Genomic DNA, 26666 nt, shown 5'->3' with positions numbered 1-26666 from the left:
TATTGACATAAACTTTGTACATTTTCTAAAACATTGTTATAAAATGTCCCATCTTCAGAAGAAACCAAAGAATGCCATAACGAGATGTTAAAAAAAGAAAAAATATTATATAATTCATGTAAAAGTTATAACTTGATAATTATAGGCTTTCAAATGGTCCTTATGAAGACAGAAATTGCTAATTTAACTCTAAAAGTCACACATCTTAAAACACACAGATAAATCCATAGTAAGTGCACACCTAGATAGAAACCATCAACTTAAAATGGATATGTTTAGTGCAATAGACAACTTCCAGAAAATAATAATTAATTACTATTAATAAGATTCATCTTGTAAACTCACCTGGAAAATTTGCTAAGCGATAGTCAGAAAAGAAATCTTTAAGGCCATGGAGATTTGCAGGGATTGGTTTCTCCCAGATACTCCTACCACCAAAGTTTGGAAAGGGCTCTTTTCTCTACAACCTCAGAAATGCCCAACTGTCTAAAGTCCTCCAAAGTGGACCATTTGTCAAATATTCAGTGTATTCTATCAGAAGAACATTTCACATGTGTTCCTCTTTCTAACCTAACAAGAAAACTTCTCATCCTCTCTGACAAACAGAAAGAGTCCCTGAGTTTCATTTTCTCCTTTCTAAAATGTCTGTCTTCTGAGGACGTGGCTTGAGGTAGGGGAAAGAGCATCCGACTGAATAGGGGATTTGAAAACTAAGTATCTGACTTTTCTCATTTTTCTCATACCAAAAGGTTGGTATAACGATTCCATGAATTCACGCATGTGAAGGTGCTGAGAAAACTGTGAATCATTGTCAAGTGCAAGGTATTCATATTTCCTGAATCAGAGCATGGACACTGTGAAAATATGCTTTCAACCAACAGCTCTGGCCCGGAGCCTACTGCCCCAGCCAGAAGACAAAGCTCCTGGCGTGGCTACCCCTACCGAAGCCTGAGGGACAGGAGTGCACAGGAGCCATCTCGCCAAGGCAGAGCCAGCCAAGAGCTTCCTGAGGCTGGTCTAGGTTTTCCCTGGTGAGGTTCTCCTAAGAATAACACCCAGGGCCTGAAGGAAGCCCCTTCTTGAAGATGATTTATAACCTGAATTCCTCAATGGTTTAGGTCCTTGGTCTGGCAGGACCCAGGGACATCCAATCATCTTCCATATGACCTAAACTCTTCAGAGAAGCTGTAAGATAATCCAGTCTCTCAGGCCTAAAGGTGTCCTGGGTCTTCAGTGAGCCACAAGGGACCTGTGCCTTCAACAAGCATTAGAAAGAAATCCTGTTCCGGTCCAACCCAAGCCAAAGACTAGTCTCAAAACAGATTTCGAATATCTTCATTGTGGGGGGGCAGGGAGGGGGGGAATGAAATGCACAGTGATTTCACACAGATTCCTCTCTGGCAAAATATAAAATATAAAAAGACAAAATCCTGCAGTCCTTTTCTATACCTGTGGTCTCCTCCTTTACTAAACCCCTTCCATTTTAGTCATCTGTAAATAAGCACATGAAAACCTTATGTGTGGTGTATTGGTTCCAGGTTAAGCACTGGATTGCAACTGCTGCAAAACAGTACTAACTCAACTGCTCTATAACCCGTTTTTCCAAATCCTAAGTACTCATTTTACATTGATAATACATTTAATACATTAAAAATTCCCTAAAATTTAATTCATTGAATCGTTGTCCAAGGGTAAAAGGTGAACAAACCGGTTGTGAGCTCTGTTATGATAAAATTAAGGAATGCAAAGGGATTCTCTATGAAGCAGTGAAATAAAATTATTCACACATATCAGATAATCATTTCAGAATGTGGTTAGATGGCCAATAATACTGTGTTAATAGAAACTTTTTTTCTGTGAAAGACCTTCACTAAGAATCTACAGTATCTAAGTACATTCATCACTGGCTAAATATCCCAGCTAAAGGCTTGGTCTCAACCCCCTCTTGAGAACAAACACATACAGCTGAGGGTGGCTCAACCAGTTTATCAGTAATTCAGGCCAAAATAAATTACAGTTTCTATCCCAACTTATCAGCAGGTATAGTCTTTAGACATACATATAGGAAAGCAACCCAGAGTATCTTAATAGTATACAAAAATAAATATCACAATTAAGAATTAATGTGATTTTGGCTAAAAAAACAAAAAACGATGAGTAAGGAAAGCAGAATCATATCTGGAAAACAAATAAAAGCATTAAAGTCCTAGAAAAATTAGAAAACAAAAGCTATATTAAGGAACTACTAAGTCAAATATTTGGATAGATTAAAACAAAAAAAAAGAAGCAGCTCAACGCTTAAATTCACACTGGTCTTAAGTAAGCCCTTCTTTTGTTAGTATTGCAAGATTAAGTGATAAGTAAAATAACTCTGCCCAGAGGCCTTCCAATGATGACTGCAACAGCAAAATTAACTAATGATGGTACATATGATAACTCTAAACACCACAAACTCAGTGTTCAGTCAAGTCCAAGTATTTTTTGTTTAATCGCTCTTACAAAAGTCATGTATGTATATAAAGAATTCCTCATTCTTTTTGGTAAGAAATATTGTATTGAAGGCTTAACAGATCAGATTCAGTAAGTGTGTGTGTCCGCAGATGGACATGTATGCGTGTATTTGGGTGCCATTCTTTTCTGCTTAGAGAAACATATCTTTCTTAAAGTTACAGCAATGCCTTCTTTATCGTCTGCTCCTATAGACATTAAAACTTAATTGATTTTCATTGAATAATATGGAGAAAATGGACCTTTGGGATGGTTCTAAACAATAATCATTTCAGAACATTACAATATGCAGTTTAAGACCCTCCACAAGTGGCTGTGTATTATGTCTATTTCTTATTTATGGAGTATCTATGGCAGTTTCACTTTTAGTGTTGAGTGAGTTTTCTCTCTATACTTGGAAATGGATGACCATTTTTTACTATTGATGAAATTAACATTAAGAGATAATTTCATTATGACATTATGTTACATAAGCACTTTTAATTAGTACTCCATATTTACTTTCCATCGTTTTAGCTGACCTCATTGTTAAGAGTTGCACAGGCCACAAATTAAATGTGTAAGAAATATATTTGCTTGTGGATCTTACATCTAATCCACTCTCAAATTTGTATCTAACAGTTGTACTGAAAATTAACTTCTCAATTCTCATAATAGTTTTGAGGCTACCTTTTAAACTTGATTAAAAAAAATACAGATGCGCATACACAAAATTACCTGGCAGGTGACTTCTGTCCTTTCTAAAAAGTGCAAAAATTTGGAAAATAGAAAATGTGCCCATTTCTGGGAATATGGATGGAATTCCTTATCAGCCCCATTTAAAGCTGCCTTCAAGGATTGTATTAAACTTAATTATGAAAGATTACAAACGAGATGATGCGTAATTGGTACCAGCTGCAGTTGGTATTGGAAAGCATAAATACAAATGGAATTATTTATTTTTATTTATTTACTATTCAAATGGTGGTTCTAAAACGTGCAGGGATAAAATGGACTTCATTACTTTTTTTTTCCCTATTGAGTTTAAAATACCTTTTTACTTAATAGTAGTAGGGCCAAATATCCCATTTCAAGATGACTTTTCACCCCCAAAGAACCCCCCAAATGAAGCAACACAAAGTAATTTTTTTTCCCTCTATCTAATTAGTAGCTACTTGTTTTTATATCAGAATTAGTGAGCTGGGACCAAATTCTCCTCAAGCAAGTCTATGAATTACTATTAAAAAAAATCCCTATCCATCTACCTTTCTCATGCTTGTTGAGATTCTTCCTTAGACTTCTTCTTTTTCTTAGACAAAAACAAAAAGCAGAAAGGTGAGGAGGAAAAAGAGAGTTCACCTGGGGAGGGCGGCTGGGCGGTGTGCTTATCAGGGGGGCAGGACCCATCGCTGAGGCTGCATTCAAGCTCCTTTCCCTTTCATCCTGGTAAATTCGATCTCTCTCAGCTTCCGGTAACTGCAAGAAATTCTGCATAGCCCGAAGGTTTACCAGCAAAGACTGGGATGCAGTCTTGGGGTCTTCTTCCTTTCGTAGGATTTCTGAAAGCAAGCCCTGCAGGGAATGAAAGGCACAGGGTGAGCTTGCCCCCATGCTCTGCCCAGCCCGCGGTGAACCTTTCCTTTTCTTCTCCACTCTGTTCAGAAAATGAACAGTCAGAAGCATTAATTCCACATAGGAATATATTAGTTACAATTGAAGTGGTAGAGAAGAGAGCCTCAATTGTACTCTTAATTTTATTAAGCGTCTGCTTTACATATAACATAAACTGCAACTGCCTAATTGGTCTCCTTCTTTTGAGTAGCTTAACTTGCCATGAAATCTTTCACAGAGACAGGATTGAGGCAAGTTAAGAATAAATGAAATGCTCATAATACGACAGCACTGAACTGTATAGTTCTCAAGCTGCCAAGACAAAGGCAGTGGAATGCCAACAGCCCAATATGTAAAGATACAAAGCCATTTCGAGAGAAGTAGGATTTACAAAGAAAATACTCGAAAATGAATTGTAACATACTAGGAAAAAGAATATCACTAAAGTATCATCTAAGATTTATGCTATGTTTTTGCAGGCAATATTTTACATTATTCCTTGGTTTTCAAATTATTGGAGTCAATGACAAGTGATTCTATTTACTGCTTAAGGAAACTATACTGCTTGCTATACAATATACCTCTGAGTAACAGGTTGAAAATTTGAACTTCAGAAACCATCCTTTAAATTTGAAATACATAACCCCTTTTCCACACTGCAAAATTCCATCGTAGCATGCCAAGAAAAAGAATACTATCAAATTCTGTAAAAATCAAATTTCTTGAGGAATAAACATTTTTAATAGTGCTAGAAGAAATTCACAACCCATTAGTAAACTTCTTTATGGTATTCCTCCCCAAATAACAGAGAATTGTTAACTACTTCTTTAATTTTTGGAAGAATGCATTTTAAAAATGGGTGTTTCTCCACAATTTTGTTTAAGGGCTTATATGAAATACAAGGATTAGAAACATTTTCTGCCCATTTGATAAGGACTGAGCAGGCCTTACCTCTTCAACCTCCTGCATGAAAAAATGCCTGGAATGCCAAGACGTGTTTGCTTTCTACATTTCAGTTTATCACAATATGGCTCAGAATAAAATGTTGTGGCGATCTCTATATCATTTGCAAATTTCACTTTCTAATAACCCTGCAGAAATGGCAACAGGGTACATTTGGGAAAGGGAGGTAAAGTGTCATGTCAAAACAACCAAGCCCCAACGTTATAACATTGGGGTTTTTTCATGGTTTCCTAGAAGCGCAAACCTGGCTTTGTTCCCAATTGCTCAAGGAAAATGTAGCATATTGCCCCAAGATAACAGTTGGGTACAGACAATATAAAAGCAGTGTCCACTTCAAAAACGATCTATATAGGCTGCTATTAAAAAAGATCCTCCAATAGGCTCGGGGGCTTAAGAGTACATTTTAGTTTCTCATTTGGTCTATGCAAGGGAAGCCAGTTTCACCCTAAGAAATGTGACTGAAGAATGAAGGGTACTTGTCCTTTCATTTATAATACTGACAAGTAATGTTGCAACTGTGTTTATACATGAGCAAAACATCCAGTCAATTTAACTAAAATTCAGTCAAACAGGCAGTCAATCATCCAGCTATTTAATTTGCGCAAGGCCAACTAATTAGATTGACTGTGTTTTTGATGTGTCACGTTGAAACCAAGAAATACAGGTCTCAGAAACAATGTTTGAAAATAGGTGTAAAAAAAAACAGCCCTTGCTCTAAACTCTTCCCTACCAAATGGGGATAAAAAATCTTTAAAGATATTAAAAGATATATTTCACAAAGCAATATATCTTAACTCTACAGAAAGAGAAACATACAGTACACATAAATACATTATAAATCCTTGAGTACAATAGTCTAATATTCTTTTTTTGTCATCCCAGCACAATGCCTGCCACGTAAGTGTTTGATAAATATTTACTAAATGGATTATGTGTATTCAGACCATAGAAGGAAAAAATTCCAAATGGGTGACAGAAACTTAACAAGATATGTTCCCCACGGGAAAATTCTAATGGTAATTAATAATGTACTCAAGGTGAGCCTTCAGTGGAAAGTTATGTGGCACTTTGTAAGACGTTTATCTGCACTAATTGTTCAGTAATTTAAAAAATTTTTTTTGCAGCAACATGGATGGACCTAGAGATTATCATACTAAGTGAAGTAAGTCTGACAGAGAAAGACAAGTATCATGTATCACTCATATTCGGAATCTAAGAAAAATGATACAAATGAACTTATTTACAAAACAGAAACAGACACACAGACACAGAAAACAAACTTACGGTTACCAAAGAGGAAGGGAGGAAGGATAAAACAGGAGTGTGGGATTAACACATACACACTACTATCAACATACATAAAATAATCAACAAGGACCTACTGTATAGCACAGGGAACTATACTCAATATTTTGTAATAACCTATAAGGGAAAAGAATCTGAAAAAAATATATAAGAATATATAAACTGAATTACTGTGCTGTACACCTGAAGCTAACATAACATTGTAAATCAACTATTTACAAAACACTTTAGGTCAAAAGAGATCCTATAAACAGATGTTATTATATTTGGGAAATTTGAAATTAGACATTCAGAGATCTCAGATAACAAAATGTCATCTCTTTCCATTACAAATGTTTCCCGAGACAGCAGAGAACTACAGTGAGAAAGCCAACACATGAAAAAATACATAATGATATCAAGTCTTGCTAACATGAGACTGAGTCATTCCTGTATGGCTTAAAGTAACAGATAGAAGGTCACTTGGGAGAGAATTTAGCAATTTCTCTACTCATATTTTGACGTTAGCATGACGTCCCATTTGAGCATATGAAATGTTTTCCGGGCAAAGCATTTTATTTCCACTTAATTATTCTAACTAGAGCGAGTGCAGGTTTTCTGCCTGGGATGTGCTGAAGGTCTAGACTGATATTTCAAATCCTGGGACATTCACAGAGCTCGAAAGCAGACAGTGTAGACAGTCTCAGGTATTTTACAAACCTTCGGGTTTTTGTGTGGTTTTTTTTTTTTTTTTTGGCCCAGGCTTTCAATGAGGGGAGTGCCCCCTGGTGGAAATGCTTGAAAATATTATTAGAAAATGTTTTGATTAGAATGTGTTAATTACTTTTTTAAAGAGAATGATGTCACTTGAGAAAATTCTGGATGCGAAATGACTGGCATTAGAATCCGGGTATGGGAATGCACGTTTTGGTCCTGTTTGGGTTGTTGTTATTTGAGTAGCTACATTTATGGATTCAAGATGTATGTGGCCCTTGTTTCCCATTTCCCATGACTGAAAATCCAGTTAAGACTTGCCAAGTTAGGTCAAGGTCATTTGTAGTAATGCCCCATGGTGGATAGTAAGAGAGACCTCTTACCAAAAACTTTTCTTCATGCTAAAAAATAACATGTCAAGGTCATCATGTACCATACTTGCTATCGCTGAAATACCAGGACTAAAATATTTACCAATATTATGCCCCACAGGTGCTCAATAAATTTGCTGAATGAAATTAAACAAAATCATTAGTCATTTTTGTTTCCAAAAAGAACTTGCGATTTTGTATATTATGTAGTATGTTACCAGCACCTCATGGATATCAATTTTATGGGAAACGAGAAGCTGCTTTTCATGCACTTCACATCTTCAGATTGTTCAATATGTGCTCTATACATGAAAACGTAAGATTATTCTGCATCGCCATTCCATAGTGGTGGTGAGATTTCTAATGTTTTCAATTAAAGAGTGAACTTGCTGATGAATACCTAAACCTTTTTTACATTCCAGAAAGAGTTTACAAGTAAAATTCATTAGTATTGGAAAAGAAAGAAAAACCTTCAATAAATATTATCAGTACTTCCAAAAGCTAATTATGAATTCTTTAAAACAGCAGATAAGCGAAAGAGACTGCCAGTATGAACAAAAAGCCTGTCTGGCCTCCCGTTTGTCTCCTCTTTGAACATAATCACTGATTCAAATAGATTTTTATCAGCTTCGTGGAACTTCAAAGCCCTCAGAAGGAAAATATGATTTGATGAAACCTCCCTCTAAAAATAAAACATGTAGAAGATTCTTCAAGGCTACCTGCCTCTTGTTTGGTGAATTTTTAATCACATGTCCAGGTGAAAGACTACTTTTGAACTCCACCTCCTACCTTGGACTCAGGCCAAGCAAGTTATAAGCAGACACATTTATCTCTGTCGGTTGGGAGGCCAAACAAGAGCTGTCACGTCGGGGTAATAGCACCTTTTTACCTTTTATTCAATAGTGATATGGAGAGTGGACTTTTCTTAAATTACACTGTGAAGAATTATAGGAACACAGTAGCAATTTCTGTTATACTTAAGCAGGCAAATTTCTCTCCACCACATAATTTACAGAACTCAAATTCAATAAAACATTACATGATGGTCCATTACTGTTATCAGTTTTGAATAATCCATCTTCATTCTTTATTTTACTGGAAAATAAAGTGTGCCAAAGACAAGAGGAGGGGGGAGAAAAAAGGGGAAAAGCCACAGAATGGGATCAGAGTTAAACTATGGGATTTATTTTAAAAAGCGGGGGGAGCACTAAAGAATATATTTTCTTCTATCACGACCTTTAAGTAGCAGTAATACAGAGAAGTGAATGGAAAAGTATAAATCTAGAAGCTTCAGCAATTAATTTTAGCCATGGGTTTCCATTAAAAAGACATCAAGTAGGCATAACTGAATGAATGACAGATGCTAAAAGCTGGTACCTTCCGTAGCAATTAAAGAACATATGCCCATCAATTCAGAAGGGGGAAACATCCTTAAAACAAGGAATTATATAAATTTCATCACAAGCTTTCAGAAAAGGTAGACTTTTTTTCATCTTTTTGTTTTCTTTTGTTTTCGACTTTAAAAAATAGCGATACAGGAATGTCTTAGAAGAGAGGGGTATGTTTTAATTCAGGAGACCCAATTAAGCTGATGAGAAAATTCTCCAATGAAGAGTTGAAAGATGAGACCCAGGATTTTAAAGTTATACAGAGCTGTCGATATTCTCAACTCACAACAGCATCATCTATTACATGAATGTTTTAACATACTGTTTATAGGATGCCAGTGTCTTTATCCGATCACATCAGAGGACTTTGCATTTGTATGTACATATTTTTCATTAATTTTTTTAAAACCTGGAGCCGGAATTGCACACTGTAATAAGTACACACAAACGTGTCTGTGCGGTTTAACTCTGCAGAGCTCCTGCTCTATACATATGCATTAGCATGTGTATTTTCATCCTCCACACTTACACCATACACTCTCACGATGCACCTGCTTTTATTGAAATGCATACAGTTTGAAATAAACATACTACATACACTCATATGAATATATAATCATTAAAATAAATGCAGCTGTGTGTGTACGCGTGAGTGTGCATGGTGTTTTGGTATGACCACCGAAAAGACATGCATGCTTGCGTGTTCCAAAGCAAATTCCCCAAAAGTGAACTCTTAAATATACATAGACAATGACTCTCATTGAAATCTAACAGCTTCAAACATGGCCCATCATCCACTTCGACGGAGGAGTCCCAATTACCTCTATACAGGTTTAAAACCAAACCCCTCTGTCATCCGCGGCTCCAGACAATTTTTCGGTAATGACTCTTTCGCAACTGGCTATTATTAATAAAGAGATGGATATCAAGCTGCACCCGGGTTTCATTCTCCTCTCTCCCTTGAAAACATTAAGTCACTGTTTTCAATGTTAACCACAGAGATAACCATCTTTTCGAAGAGATTGATAGGGTATAAAATAGAGAACTCTGTCTCTTTTCCAGTAACAAATCCTATTGATATCTGTGGAATCCGTCCACATGAAAACCCAAGGAGAACAAATGGTCACTCTCCAGGGTGATGATGCCTGGGACATTACAGCCCCACAGAAGAAAAAACACACTGATGGGTGGTGACCTTACCCTTTTCACCTTCAGCTAGACTCTCTTTACTACATAAAACACACTTTCCTTGGTCCTTTAAGAAATAACAATTTGCTCAATTTCCAAAATGCTTTCCACTGAATCTGTGAGTCATCTGTGTCCATGTCAGTGCTGTCTCTGTGGGCTTTCAATTCAGTTCAACAAGCAACTTTTAGGCAGAGACCTGCCTGGTTTTTGCCCAGTACTAAGAACTACTGGTAGTTACTGCTATTTACAAAAATAAAGGATGCTGCCAGAAACAGGAGTAGCTAGAAGGCTGACTTGATCCTTTCATCTATTCATTTTTAAAATTTTTTTTAAAATAATGAGGCTCCAACTGAATAGAGGTGTCATATTAAATTTACCACCTAATAATGAACACATTTTTAAGTTGTAAAGATATATTAATAAAACTAGGTAAAACCATACAATTTTAACCTGAGAAATAACTTTGCAACCACCCTTTTAAACACAGACAGATGATGTACAAAAAACAGTTAAAGAAACTGAAAACAAACACTGAGTTAAAGGCTTTGTAAGGCCTCCTAAGTTTCAATCCAGTGAAGGCAAGCCAAACATAAGTCACAGCTGGGATTCTCCTAGGTATGGAAACTGCCAGCAAGGAATTAATACTAGATATTTTTGTACCCGGATTTTATTTTTTATTTTAATTTTTTTTGCGGTACGCGGGCCTCTCACTGTTGTGGCCTCTCCTGTTGCGGAGCACAGGCTCCGGACGCGCAGGCCCAGTGGCCATGGCTCCGCGGCATGTGGGATCCTCCCGGACCAGGACATGAACCCGTGTCCTCTGCATTGGCAGGCGTACTCTCAACCACTGCGCCACCAGGGAAGCCCCCGGATTTTATTCTTATAATCATGTAATAAACAAAATAAATACGAAAGGAAAGTATGAGTCAGGCCAAAAAAAAAAAAATTGACGAAAGAACAGTGGCAAAACAAGAAAAGTTAAAAGGACATAATGTCCTCATTCTAATCAAAGTTACATGTTCTTCTGGGGTTTTTCTGGGGAGGGTGTGTGTGTGTGTAATAAACACCATGTATATATCATACTAGTTTCAAAAAAGAAGACATTTTAAAAAAATCCTCTCATTCAGTGTTTAATGGAATCAATTTTTTTTTTTTTTTTTTTTTTGTGGTACGTGGGCCTCTCACTGTTGTGGCCTCTCCCGTTGCGGAGCACAGGCTCTGGACGCGCACCGGGGAACAAACCCACGTCCCCTGCATCGGCAAGGCGGACCCTCAACCACTGCACCACCAGGGAAGCCCAATGGAATCAATTTTTTTTAGGGCTTTTCAGATGTCTTTATCTTAGGTCTTCTCCTGTATATCACCCTTTCTCCACATCCTGCTAAACATCTTCCTTCCTGATAATATCTTCACAGGAATTTGCCCAGGAGGACAAAGGTGAGAACACAAGGGGTATATGCAAATCTCAATGAGAAGTCTCAAGCTAAGGCCTCCAAGGCCAAGCTTACCCCCAGGGCCTGTTTTGTAAATAGTTTTATGCATTTCTGTCTATGGCTGCTGTGGCCCTCAAAGACTAAAATACTTACTATCTGGTCTATTACCGAAAAGGTCTGCTGATCCCTGGTCTAGGAAAGGTGGATAGTGGGCTAGAAGCCTGGAGCCCTACCAATGAAATGGCCTTGACCAAGTCCTCAAACCTTTCTCAATCTGCTACCAACAGTCTATAATTCCATTACATAAAAGCATAGGTAATGTCAGTTTGAAATATTTTCGATATTTATTCTTTCAAGGCCCCTGAATCAGGATCGATTTGTACCCAGCTTTCTCTTGGTAGAAGAGGTTTACGATAAGCAGAGAAATGATAAAATGTAGGCACCCCCAGGTACAGACAATATGACCACAGGGAGAGAAGGAAAAAAATGTTAGTACAAAGTAAAAGCATAAACATTAGTGTAGATGGGATTAAAGAAGGAAGAGAAAAAGAGAGAGAGGAACCATTTACACATAAAACAAAACTGACCTGAGTTCTGTTAAAAGCCACACGTGCAAATACTGCCTGGGAGATTCCTGCCCGTTTCAGTTCATCACGTACCCACTGGTAGATTTCGGAAGACACCTCTGTGTTGGTAGAAACCTGTTGCTCCAAAGGCTTATTCATAGATCTACTAACAGGGGGAGGGTGGTTCAAGTACTGTTGGTTTAAGGACTGCTGGGCTAGAAGTCTGTTCACTGCATACTGCTGGTTCAGCAGCTGAGCCATCACCAGCTGCTGGTTGACCAACTGAGGACTGATGGGCGTTGACACGAGCCCAGGGTGCAGGTTGGGAAGAGGGGTCCGGACAGAGGGCTGGCTGCCGTGGGAGAGCTGCGCGGGGGACGGGGGTTGCTCCGCGGTGTTCCCTGGGACCGGCTGCTGGCCAAAGTTGACGTGGTTGGCACCTTGCTGGGATAGTTCAGAGAGACTATCCATTTCAACTGAAGTGGACAAGAAGGAAAATCACGTTGAGCCAACAATGATCTGCATTGATAAGGATCTCTGGTCATTCCCTAATACAGACAGAAGGCACAGGGCACACCCAAGGTCCAAGGAAACTAGCAACATCTCAAGATGGAATGCAACTGGCCATGCTTTTACTTTTGTCCTCTGCACCATGGCACAAACTCTGAAAGGGGGATAACGCTTTCTAGTTTTATAATGTGGTTTAGATTTAAGGCCAGAAATCAATTATTTTCAAAGTCTATGTGACTAGTCTGGGGGTCAAACGATTATTCACTCTTACTTCTTATAAGGCAACATTTATTTTAAAATAGCTTCTAGGGAATTCCCCGGCAGTCCAGTGGTTAGGACTTGGCGCTTTCACTGCTGAGGATCTGGGTTTGATCCCTGGTTGGGGACCTAAGATCCTGCAAGCCACATGCTGCATGCGGCCCCAAAAAAACCAAATAGCTTCTAGAAGAACACTCTTTCCTTAACGGCAACTAGAAAGAGTGAGTGGAGCTAGGAAAAGATCATATGCAACTGTAGAAAAAAGAAAAATGCAAGTATTTTCTCATAATATATACATTAACTGTTACTACTCCAGGCAAAAAGTTTGCATGAAAAAAAGTACACAAATGTTACTTATGTTCAATTTTAACCTAGCTGTTAATATAGAAAACTAATCAATATAATAAATAATAAAAGTGGTCATAATGATCAGTAATGATAACTGAGTGCATGCTGGACACTGGGCTGGGTATCTTACACGTCCTGTTTTGCTGAATTCTAACTATCATGTTAGATGATGGGTATAGCTGCAAATATTTCTTAGAATGAAGCAAAGGACTTAATGTATTGCAAGCCAGCATACCCAGTGTTGCTAAGACCCAAATGCTTCTTGAAGAAGCTGTGACCATCACCAGATGCTATGACAATCTTTCAAGGAAGGGGTAGGGAGTCACTCTGATGCAATGGTGATACCGTCACCATCTTGCAATTTATTACCACCCACACAGGACGAACGTTTCTCCCTTGGCTACATCCCTCACATGGACTGGCTGAGAGTGAATAGTGTGTCAACTGCTTTCCTGCTACAGGGAAGAGACTGCTTGGATGCTCTTGACCTGAAAGGCTGAGGACGGTCAGTAGGTGAGTCTTTCTAAATAGTACACCATGGGAATTCCCTGGCGGTCCAGTGGTTAAGACTCCGCACTTTCACTGCTGTGGGGTCCGGGTTTGATCCCTGGTTGGGGAACTAAGATCCCACAAGCTGTGCAGTGCGGCCAATAAATAAATAAATAGTACACCATGCTTCCCATGTGTGGACTCTGGGTTGATTTTAATCATCATTTCTCTTTTTATTAAATATTCAGGCTTTATATTTAGAGGAACTTATCATACTGCTATAGTCACTGATATATGCAAAATATAACTAAGCATTGGGGAAGAAACCTTCCATTTCTACCAGTGATATCAGCCCAAGTGGGCCATTCATAGGGAATAGTAATTCAAGCAATTATTCCAAAAAATGATGCATTGTCTTCATTACGGCTCTAAGCTATAAACGGCAAAGAATCTGTTTTGGTAGATGGATGGTTTTGCTTCAAATATTAAACGCTAAAACAGGCTCAAAATTCAGGTTCTCTTGCCTCTTAAAATCTTCAGGAGAAGTTATTATTGTGTTACTGAATGAATGTAACGGAAGTAAACAGAAATAGACTTAAAACACAACGTAATGCTATGCATATCAAACATCCCATTCCTATATTATTTTAAAACATTTTATTTGGTAGGTACAAGAAAGAAAACCTTAATAGAAATTAAAACATTAAGCTTAATCACAGTGTTTGCTTTAACGAACACTAACAAACTCAACAGGGAGAAATGACATCATCTAAATGCTAGGTAGGGTACAACACACAACTTTTATCTGTCACTTCACACTGCAGATAATTTTAATGTATTTCCTGCGTAACAAATATTGACCTAAAGTTACATGTTAAGATAGGTGCCATGGCAGTGAGAGTCTAGAAATGATGCAATGGTTCTTTGGTTACGGATGGTAAAGCACTATGCTCACCAAAGTGCCTATCTGGGGGGGCTGGAGACTATAGCTGTAAATATCACTTGATCTCAACTGTGGAGACTATAAATACAATTGAATATCCTCAAAAATTGGGTGTAAAAATTGGCACTTTCCCTTTCTCTCAAAGAAAACTCAAAAAAACATAAAAGCATGATTTATCTCTGAGAGAACCCACAGCCAATATTAGTTATTCAAGGCCTGGTTAGGTCTTCACTGAGATGTTAAAAAATGACAGCTCCCCCCCCCACCCCGCCTCGCCTCCATCTCCTGCATGTCTGACAACCAAGTCAGTTGGGCTGATTTAAACACAAACATTTATTGAATTTAATTATCTCATTATACTCAGACCCACTCCCCACCCTCCAAGAAACATTCTAAATTGATCTCTAATTGGGCAATCACAAGACCTGGCTTTACATGCAACTTGGATAAACCCCCAAATGACACGTAATGGTATGTAGCCACCGCTGCAACGGTTTTCTGCTTACCCATCATATCTTTTGTCTTCTTGAAATGTTTGTACCACCTTCCAAATTCTTGACATTTTGCTGCTGAGACATTTGCATAGTAAGTGCTGTTCACAATGGAAGAAATCATACTCTGCGTGAAGAGGGGGATGGAAACAGTTGTAATACACAGCGGCACAAGACAGAACACGGACATGATTTCAATTGTGGAAACTGTAACTTTTTTTCATCAACTGAGTACCAATACATTTTTGTTTCACACTGTAGCCTAAAGCCATGACTTCTTCAAAGTCAGTAAGTAGAGCATCAAATGCTTTATTTAAGTAGAAAGCAACAGTCCGCTGAGACTGGTATAAAATGATCACACCCACAGACTTTGCTCTAGTATGTATGGGACCTCCACCAATGTCATCTGTTCCTGGGCGGACAAACTTCAAACTTCCACCGATTCCAATAAATCCAAATACTTGGAGATGGCTTTCTGATTGTAATTCATAAATAAATGCCACTTTGTGGTTTGGTGACTAAATTCTCCATCCTTGCAACTCCCAGGATGGCCCAGGGACCATAATATCAGCATCATCTGGAAGCTTATTAGAAATGCAGAATATTGGGCCCTACTCCAGACCTGGTCAGGCAGCACCTGCATTTTCATCAGATCCCCGGGGATTTGCGTGCCCACTGAAGTTTGGGAAACACCCCTTGCACTTTCCACTCATAGTATTTGGGTTTCACCTGGAGGTAAATTAACACTGTTGCAAGGCTGACTGACCACATTTAAGAAGAGAAAAACTATTCACAAAGATCCTCTAACAGAAGAAAAACATATGCTGCAATCTTATTGCTAGCTTCATATATAGTAAAGCTTGGGTTTTGAATTTCAAACTAACCATATCATTTTTAAAAATATGCATTTCATGGTGACTCATCTCTCAAGGATACCACAAAAAAGAAAACGCCCTATTTTGTCACTTGTCTTCATCCTGCTTCTAATAACAAAAGCTTGGAAAATGGAGTCAACAGTTTAACATAGAAAAATGAAGAAAGACAATGATTTTGATGTATTACTAGTTTTGTCTTTATTTTTTTAAACTCATTTTCAACAAAGAAAAGTATTTTCTTCCCAGGAAATTTTGGTTCTGGTCATTTCAGTGGCTTGGTCATGGTTATTTCCAGCCACAACACTCATATTCTCTAGTAGTGGCTAAATTAATTTCCCATTGAGTCGTAGGAATAATTAGACTTTGCAGAGCCAATCTGTCCTCCACTCCTATGTGTAGAAACATGAGAACTTACATTTCAGACTTCAGGTGGTCTGTGGTGAAAACGGTTTACAGAAGGTGGGGAACAAGCAGAAACGCCAGTTTGGGGACAAAAGTATTTTTACATCGTTACCTTCTTTAAGCTACTTCTAACGTAGAGCTCTTCTGATTATCATTGATTCTCCTGACATCCGTCATCAGTGTTAATTCTGTAGCATGCACACATTCCTGTAATATGTAAACCTTGGGGATCTTCGAAGAACTTCCAGTGAAGGATAAGCTGGGGTTACATTATTGATGTAAAACATGGCTATCCTTCCTAAGAGGCACTATGATATCTTTTTTTTTTTTTGACACTTTCTACTGGATAGTCATTTTTACATTTCTCTAAAAAGACATTCTTAATGTGCTCATGATACTCTGCCATTAATCCAGACTGAGAGTCCCTCAGTCCAAGGTACAAAAAGATACTTAGCAAGGTTGCCAAAACCGGACCCAGAAGATTACCTGATCCAGTTAACAATCCGTCAGCTTCAATCACATTTACTCTATTAACGATGGATCAATAAAGTCAGACACTAACAAAACTACTGAGATGGCTGATGGATCACTGTGATTCTGCAAATGGGTGAGAGCCCATGTTCTTCTACTTTGGTCCAATTTTTAAAAAATTATTACTCTTCAACTTAGACATGCTGGCAGATTCTTAAATGTTAACATAATAGTACATGTAAATTTTAGATGTAGCTTATGTCTTAGTTTTCAGAAAAGTCTGAAATATCAAAATTTTGCTGAGGTTTCTGACAAATGTCCAGGCTACCTGACTTTGCCAATGGTTCCATCTATGAGATTCGCTCTTTGCTGTGCACCTACTACGTCCCTGGCTGGTACTAGGGATACAAGGGCAGATAAGATACAGCCTCAGCCTACAAGAAGTTTACCGTCTATCAGGAAGAGGCATGTAAACAGATCATTTCAATTTAATGTGATTCAGTAGCGCAAGAGTGGAAAATATATGGGGGTGGGGGAGGAAGAAAAATATACAATGTGTGGGAAAAAGAAAAAAAAACATCTGAAATATTTTTATAAAACTAGAGCCCATATGTAACAGTGCTATGTAGTTCATTATTACCCATATGTGGAAAATAATATCCATATGTGCGTGTTCATCAAAGCTTCCCCCTGCCCTCGTTTAACCCTAAATTGGTAGGCTCTGTCCTTAAGTGACTTTCTGGATGCTTTCTACTCTGTCAAGTGGTGCGGGCTTAGGCAAACTCTGAATAACATAAATATTAGCCTAAGTGAGACATAAGTCAAAAGGCTAATCCACAGGTTATGACGCATGCCAAAGCAACTTTCTAGATTCTCTATCTTTCTGTGCTTTTAGGGGGCCGGGAAATAGTCCATAATTCAGGTAACTTGGGGTCACCTCTATTTTTACTGGAACAATATGCAGTGATATGTCCAACTAAACTGCTCAGACAGCCACTGCATGAGACATTTTGTTTTCCCTGTGGTACAATCCCCACTGAAGGCTTAGGCATGGCATCTAACTAGGTCTATGAGTTTTAAAGGCAGGGAAGAGAGATTTCAGAATCTTGGCGGGGGGGGCACATGGTATTTGAAAGATCACATTCAGTCCTGTGTCTTAAATTTGGAAAATCATAAACACCTCTTGTTTTGATAATACAAAGAAGAGAAAGTCAAGATTGATAATACTTCCCTATGGGCTGAGGATGGATAGGGGGTAGGTAAACGAAGATCCATGTTTCTGAGAAGGAGGCTTGGGATTCTTCTGTCAATCAAAAGAACGTAGTTTAAAAAGATCACTAACTAAAAAGATTACTCACTAAGCTATGAGTCCATGCAGGTCTGGGGCTCTGTATTCCTTTCCAGCCCAAATGCCTGGCACGTATTAAATACACACTAAATGTTCGTTTGATGAAGCAGAATGAGCTAAACCTGCATTCAAGTCCAACACGTATCACACACTGGTAGTGTGACCTGGGTCAGATTAACTGACCACTACGACAATTCCCAGTACTAAACGGGAATGTCAGCAGCAGTCACCTCTTGGGGCTGTTCTGAGAACCTATTCATATGGACATTTTTTTTTTTCATTCATCCAGCAACTATCTATGGAACTCCTGCTATGTGCCTAGAACTGAACAAGTCACTAGAAAAATAATGACTTGAAGAGACATACTATCTCCACTTGGACTGACAATAAATAAAACAATGACTGTGATACAATTAGCACAGAGCCTGGAACATACGGAGTATGGACTTAAGAGAAGTTAATTACTATGACAACCCTCTGCCTCCCTCTTCATTGGCTTTTATTATGTGATCACATTTCAGATCAGTCGAAAGACTATGCTTTAAATAACATATGAGTCTTAGATACAATTTTCAAATGATGTATTTTAAGTCAAAGAAATTTTCTTATGAAAGAACAAAGAGGATACAAATTAAACGATTCAATGACAAGTCGGGTCAAGGGATAACAAGGGAAAACATCAATGAAAAAGAGCATTTCCATTTGTTTCAATATTCCAATTTGGTGGTATCTTCCAAAGCTGGCCAGTAGGTACCAGGTGGTAGCTGACATCAGGAAGATACACACCACTCCTCTGACTTATTTGATCCATGCCCTCTTCCATCTCTAGCTAACAGCTGCTCACCTAGGATACAATTTCAGCGCGTACTCCTGCAGGGCTCTTCCTGATGGCCCAAACATCCCGTACATAGAACCTCCACCATGGCACCCATCACGCTGTTTATTTCCCACTAGGAGGGTGAGCCTTGGGGCTTATCTCCATATAGCCTGGACCTATCACAGGGCTGGGCAACCTATTTGGTGATCGATAAAAGGTCACTGAAATAAGTCATTACTGCAGGCTACCAGAAAGTCCTCTTCTCTCTTTGTTTTCTTAAAGGTCAAAGGTAATGTTAGATTAATTGTCACAGGGAATCTTTTCCATCCATCAGTTTTAGCTGTCAAGCTCGAGCTCAAAGAGTTTGAAGAACCTTTGTTCTTGAATTTGCAAGAGCTCCCTTCCAGGTTTTTGAAGCTACTTCCTCACAGATGTCTTGGAAGTCACTGAGCTCGGTGCTCGTGTTCTCCCAGATCTCTGGGTGTCTATTTATACGAGCTTCTCCAAAGCACTGGGAAAAGGGCACGGCTTGCCTGACAAGTCTTCTTATTTGGTGGCCAGTCTGTGGAAAGCATCCACGTTCAGGGACTAAAATAACCAGGCTGATAAAACTCCTTCGGTTTAAATCCCAAGTTCAAACACTACCCAGGAACACAAACCAAGGAAGAGGCCCCAGCTTCCAGCGTCAGGAAATACAGTTTGGAAGTCGGCAGAAATTGGCTGTGGGTCTCCTAACCCCAGTGTGACACAATATTCTCATCCTAGGAGCCAAGTTGTAAGCTTTTCTCAGATCCATAAAGCACATGTCTGCGCCCTATGAGGAGCTCCGGCTCTGAGAGTCTGCTCGAGTTCCGATCTGAAAGAATGCCATCTTCACAGAAACCCTGGTTCTCTAGAATGATACCATCTGCCACAGGCTGAGCTTCCTTTTCAGCCAAATACATTATTTATAACCTTTCTAATTGTGAAAAGGTAAGGGTGGAATTTTTCTACAGCCTGACTTCGATATGGTTAGAACATTCTGAACCTTTGCTCTCAAATACTGCAGGTCTCTGCATTTGAAAAACAAAAAACAACCCCCAAACCCATAAGGAATTGGTGGAAGTTACATAATTTTTTCAAAATATTCTATCCTGTCAACCCCCTGCTAGAATAGGACGTACACTGTTAAGTATGTATTTATAACACATTTAGAAAACCGAAGGAAGAGAGTTTTTTATTTTTCTCCTTGGTCATCTTAGGAGCCAAGGAAGAGGTTGGGGGGAGAGGTGAGGCCTTCTGAAAAAACGGTTCATCAACTGGGGAAAGGCAGTGATCTGATTACCCTTAAAATTGCTTTGCTGTGCCTTTAACATCAACAAAAAAACCCACCCCCAAACAATGCTAATCAGGTTATTCAATCATTTAAACCAAAACTGTTCATGCTTTTCTGCCAAATCAACCAACCACAGCAAAATCTGTTATCTCTGATTGCTCAGCTTCCAGTCAAAAAACCAGTTAACCCCGACTATACCAAAAGTTTTCCAAAATACCCTCAAAGCGCTGCGTGCTCATGGAGGAGAAAGAGAAAGCCATGCCATCTTTAAAGGGTAATTGGAGCGCTGGACCCTATTTGCATATTACAGTTCACTCTAATAAACTACACAGCCTGTACCGGAAGCCAGCAGGTCCCTAGCATTCATGGGATCTCCATACAGGCTTTCCGTGCACAATTTTTTTTTTTTTTTTTTTTAACAGAACTGTGATATCATGATCAAAACTTACTAAAGACTTGTGGATGGCCTGACTGAGGTGGGAAGAGGTGCCAGAGCCTCTACAAAATGGTGGTTCACCCAAGTTTAAAGCTTTCAGGCTCCATCAGCAGAGAGGGCAAAAGCTACCACATCTTATTTACACAATTATCTAAATACGATTAAACAGCTGATGGACAAATATTAAACTGGAAAATGTATAGTCATTTCAGCTTAATGTAATCCTCTTTCTGTAAACACCCAAGATGATTTTTTTTCAACCAGAACAGTCCTGACATCTCATAAGCCTAAGGGTGAATAGCAAGAGATTGTTTTTGATAGTTATAAATATTCAAAAGACATGCAGACCATCTGCTTTCATAATACAGGTAAAGCAAGACTGAAATGGGGACTGCTGTATAAAAATGATTCTTTTAACAAAGTCTTCCTCTCCTCGAAAACTATAAAGACAGATGTCAAAAACTGTTTACACAGAGCAATCAGGAGCGTGCAAAATGTAATATTCCTTTTACACACAGTGCTTGCTAAAGAGATTTTTTTTTTCCTTTTTCTTCCCATCTGTGTGTTGCAACACATTTCTACAAGTTAAAAACATTTTTTTTTCCAAACAGAGATCTCATGAATACCCAAAAACATGCTATCTGGTTTCTGAATGCTAATTAATTTCAACTAAGGAATCTGAATATCTTGTTCTGTAGGAAGGAATGTATGTTTTGAATTGGAATACTCCAGAGACACAAGGGGAAATCATCTTGCACAGGTTTACTTCTGTAAGGCGATTTTTCATGGTTCTACCTTGTCTGTAATATATATCTGGTACATCCATGTCTTAAAATGAAAGCACATAACTGCTCATGTCTTTGGCATAAAGTCTAAAATAATTGTTTTCTGAAATAAATGTCCGTGCGTGCAGAACGTATATACAAAAACCTTTAACGTCTCAGGCGACACACAGTGGTGCTTTATAAAGCCCCGCGGTTAATTTTCAGGGCTGGAACACTCATCTTGACAGTAACCTTTTTATGTATTGTATTAATGGCACAGAGACATTAAGCACCTTTTTATAATTTTCAATAAAATGAGCATTTACTGAACAATCTGTCAAACTGCTGGCTCTCTATTATTTTACATTTTTATTTTTTGACAAGTGTAACTTCACACACTCGGCTGGCCCTCCCCTCTCTCTAGGTCCGGCCTGCCTATGGCCTGAATTTTCACAGCAGGTTTTTAGATGCGCGTGGGAAACTTAAAGGTCAAATTTTAACTTCAGATCAAATGGAATCAACTCCACATTCAAACACTGTTTTAATAGGGATTCTCAGTAAATGGGGTTTTCTTTTCATCCCAAAGGATATCAAATACTACAAACAAGGCATCATAGGAGATGGTGACATGGAACGAATTTGTTGAAAATTCACAGGTAGTCCCCATCTGGTATTGAGGGAGGGGAGGAAGGGAATCGGGTTTCGATTTATGGGAAGCAAACGGCAGGATTTCTAAGTGTCATATTCTCTTTGTGATGTTAGCTTATGTTCCCCAAATCTTTCCCTCTGGATCCTTTATTGCTTTCTAAGCTATTCTCTTGGGAGATACAACTGGGGCATCCTTGGCATCTCAATTTGTTGAGAAGAGACTAATCACTTCTAAATTTTACTTAAACTCCAGTTGCCATCGTTAAGGCTCTTGCCATCTTGATCAATCCCGGTGCCTTGAAAATGGCATCGTCACACAGAGTCACCCTTGTATCATGCTAAAAATAGAAACTCGGTACAAAGCTCCAAAGGAGTACAAAGGGAAGCACAAAGAGAACCTGGGCGATTCTGTTTTAATTCTCTTACTACATTTCCTAAAGATGAAAATGTGACCGTTTCGAAGCACAGGAATTTTATGTAATGGTTTAAATAGCCAATTCATCATGTTTAAAGGAAATGCTGGCTCACAGTTCGTACGGCTTTTCCGCATAATTAAAGTAATTTTACATAAGGCCCAGATAATATCTTCTGACCAGATTCTCTATTCTATCTTTTTGTATAAGTATCATCTAGATCGTTCTTAATGCTACTGAAACCTTCTTATTCAAACGAATTGAATACGTTGGTAAAGAGCTTAAATTAGAAAATATTTGCTAAAAAGCGTACTGTTACTAAGGGCATGTAATATTTCAAACTAACTGCAGGCTTAGGTTTGCTCATCTGCAATATGAAGGGAAATGAACTAGATAATCTGCAAGGTCCCTTCTAACAACTTGAAGATTCTATGAGATCTACAGGCATTCCCAGACACAGGTCCTACAGGGTCTTCTTTAATGACTAAAGAAGATGCGATTGTTATACCCATCAACCGTTCACTGTGCAGACATTACCAACTACAGTTTTATTTTTTAGGAAGGTTGGAGTCCCTCGGTATCTTGCTTATAATATGATTATTAAAAACATACTATCATTAAACATTACACTACTCCAAACAGAATTTTCATAAGTTTTTCATTAGATAAATCTAGTGAGTTTTATTTGATTTTATAGCAAAAATCATTTCCTAAAATTCTAAATCCTGAGCACTGGGAATGCTTGCTCCTTCTTTCTCTGATGGCCCTTGTGTGGTTAAATCTCCCATTCTCTATGGAGATTAAAATTTCTCATATCTGTACTTAGAAATAGCAGAAAAAGATACCAAATTTGTATTAAATTCCAGAGGTCCTAAATAAAGCATTTTGAGAAACTTCAAGCCACAGAGTGAAAAAAAAAACTAGTCTGAACAATCCATTTTTCCAAAAGTAAATACTAGAATCAGACTCTGTAACTCTTCACAGATTTTATATCCCTTCCTTCCTTGTATGAACGCTATTAGATTTTTAAGCCACACTGCCTAAAAACTGGGGAGAAAAGTAAGACTGCTTTTTAGCTTTTTATGGGGCCAAAGACTTTCTTTGGGAGTCTCATGAATCTGACGGAAGCTCTCCCCACATATATACTCCCCAAAAGAGGCTTGGAACTTCTGGGTCTGCACAAACCCTTGGGAGCCCACTGCGTGGGCAGTGGATCACACCCAGATCTGATCCAAGATTTCACAGGAGACTGAGGGCTAGGTCATGTCCTTGATTTCTGTGTTTTATTAGTTGTTAGTTGTTAGCCAAGACTTCCCACGTCTACTAAATAAATAGAAACCAATGTCACCTCTGGATGAGGTCACAGAGAAAAATCAAATTAACCTAGCTCACCTCTATCAGTATTATGAAAATGCTTTACAGTTTAGGAAAATGCCATATACTGGTAATCACCTCTTTGGGAGTTATGGTGAAATGGTAAAAAAAAAATGTGCTGGACGGGCTGTCCGTCATGAAGTAAGGAGCTCAGTCCATCACCAGGTGCGTGAGAGCCAGGCTGAGCTGGTGCCTCCTGCAGAAGGGTGGACAGACCAAGCCCCTGAGGCCTGTTCTGCAATGGCTCAACACTTATCTCCACTTGCAGCTCTCTCTAAATTCAGGTGATTCTGGACGTTCACACCGCTGACTTTTACACACTAGATGTTTATAGCCCCAAACGGAGTCTCCAATGCCAAATGTGGCCTCTGGAACCTCAGCTGAGGGAGAGACATTGTGAGCTAACACGGGGTGGTACTTAACTGCTGGCATTTCCAGCTTGGCAGTGTCAGCAGCTTGGCAGTGTCAGCGTCTTGGTCTATAAATCATTTGATTCTGCTATTGGTATTCCCCCCCGCTTTATTTTTTTTAATATGAGAAATAGACAAACATAAATAAATAGAGTAATAGTAGAAAAGCATGGATCTCAAATATAACGCAATTGAGACAAAATGAAACCTACTAGCCAAGCTGAAATACATAGTTGATTATAAAAGAAAAATTTTAAATGTGCACGGAAATATGTTGTTAAAGAGTGTGCTTAACAGTGACGTATAATTAGGTCTTTTATAGCAGTTTTTAGATCTCTGGGTCCCTTGTACCTCCCAAGATTATTGTTCTGCTTACAAACAGAAGTTTTGTACATATACTCAAGAACAGTGACAATATAAGCAAAAATATGGGACAGCTTGGAGTATCAGTAGGTTTTCTTAGAGGAAAATGTAGAAGTAATTTGCTCTTGGTAAGGTAAATTAAAAATTCAGAATTAAGTGTAATAGGAAATATATTTTGTAAAGTAGGATATTATAGATAAGACTACATATAAAATACTAGTAATAAAACTACTGACATAGCTTATAGGCTCACGAAATAAACATGATGAAAATTCTATGAGTCTGTTTAGGTTTGACAAATATTCCTGAGATCCTACTATGTGTCAGATCTCTGAATGTGATGATGAATAAAACTTAGTCCCTTTGTGACCATCAATTACAGTGTACTCAGAGAACGGAGTTAGTCCACAGATAATTACAAAACAAAGTGGAAAGTGCTATTGGGGGGGCATAAAGGAGGGACAGAGACTTGGATGTAGGGAGTGGGGGGTGGAGGGTAGTTAAAGGAAGGAACACTGGGAAAACTCACATCCAGAGGACAGTCCACACCAGGCATCTTTGACACTGTCCAGTCTAAGATACCACATCTGCTTAACTTTCAAATGTGCTTATTTAAAGCATCATGCTTGAGTTTTCCCCCCACTTGCATTTTAAGATGCATCAGACCTTTATACTGATTCTAAGGAGGGCGCTAAAAGCATTCCTTAAAGGTGAGAATGAGTTAGTTATAAAACGGCCCTTTAATTTTTTCACAAACGAAAAGTTCTTGGTTGTTTCCATAAAAAGTGACACTTGTACCAAAATCTTCTATGTTAGCAACAAAGTTTCTTAGACCCACAAGTGCCCTTTCAAACTCTCAATCCCCAGGCTGTAGAAAAACAAGTATACTGTACTTTAGAACTGAGCGCTGTTCTAAATGCTGTACAAGTATTAACTCATGTAATTCTCCTAACAATCCTGAAACATTGGTACTATTATCTTACTACTTTATAGCTTTAAAAAATGCGGCAAGGAGAGTCACTTGCCTGAATTTACAGAGCGGTAACGACAGAGCTCACATTCTTGACTCCCATGGAACGAATGCTATTAGCTTACTAATTATGTGATGGCAAAGAGCAGTGGCTGATGAAATATATCACTTCCAAAGATAGTTCCATTAAGAAATAAAAAGAAAATGAGATCGAGCTCTGCCCTATGTTAACATAATCGAGGAGATTCAACACATTTGGCGAAATATTTATTGTGACGTTTCATAAAGATAATACTCGTTTTGGTTTGCTCCACGTTTTTCAGTTGCATAGGAATAAGCGCTGGATTGATAGTAAAATGGGACAAGCCTAGGACAGTCGGGTGGTACCCAATGAGGAAATACCCTGTCTTGTCATCTAGATAAGAATGTGATTTCAAACGGTGCTAACAATTAAAGCTTTAATCGTTCTTAACTTTCAACATCATTTGCCTCTTTAACCTCTTTGAGTAAACTAAATTAGATTAGCATTTTCATGGGGAAATATTGCCGTACAAGAGAATAGTCTTTTGAAAAGGAGAAAGAAAAAGATGACTAAAGAGGATGAAGTTTTAGAGTAAGAATGAGAGAAAAGAAAAAGTTTCTTAAGTCAGCCACCTTCTCTACAACGCGGAATTCTGCAGCCTCCTGAATTGTCCCTAATGGAACTCCAGCACCCCATAATAATACTGCATATTAGAACCCACTACAATCTTACATTTCTGTAGCGCCCTTCATGCAAGGATCCCAGGGTGCTTTACAATCATTATGAGTTAAAATTAAAACTAAAGCACATACAATTCCTAATAGAACCATTTTAAAAATGCTAAGCAGAACAAATAACTTTTAAGTCTAGATTTAAAAGTCCCAACAGCAAGAGCGTTCCTTATTTCAATTGGCAATGAACTGCGGAGCCTGGCTGACGCTCTCTCCTGTTACGTTAAAGGCTCTGTTATGTTTTTTAATACTCAGAGCACCTT

At 38.5% G+C, this 26666-nt stretch overlaps 1 protein-coding gene across 1 annotated transcript in view; it reads right to left on the bottom strand.

Annotated features, from left to right (window-relative positions):
- The window catches only part of SATB1 (SATB homeobox 1), a 79771-nt gene that overhangs the window by 36732 nt on the left and 16373 nt on the right, over positions 1-26666 (bottom strand). The window contains exons 6-8 of the mRNA XM_082654576.1: positions 15060-15171; positions 12027-12481; positions 3847-4059 (exon numbers count right to left, since the gene is read on the bottom strand). Coding sequence (XP_082510702.1) covers positions 3847-4059; positions 12027-12481; positions 15060-15171 — 780 coding nt within the window. The remainder of the gene's footprint in view (positions 1-3846; positions 4060-12026; positions 12482-15059; positions 15172-26666) is intronic.

Source organism: Grampus griseus (genome assembly GCF_964374135.1).
Source record: "Grampus griseus genome assembly, chromosome: 5".
NCBI lineage: Eukaryota > Metazoa > Chordata > Mammalia > Artiodactyla > Delphinidae > Grampus > Grampus griseus.
This window is presented reverse-complemented; position numbering and strand designations above follow the sequence as displayed.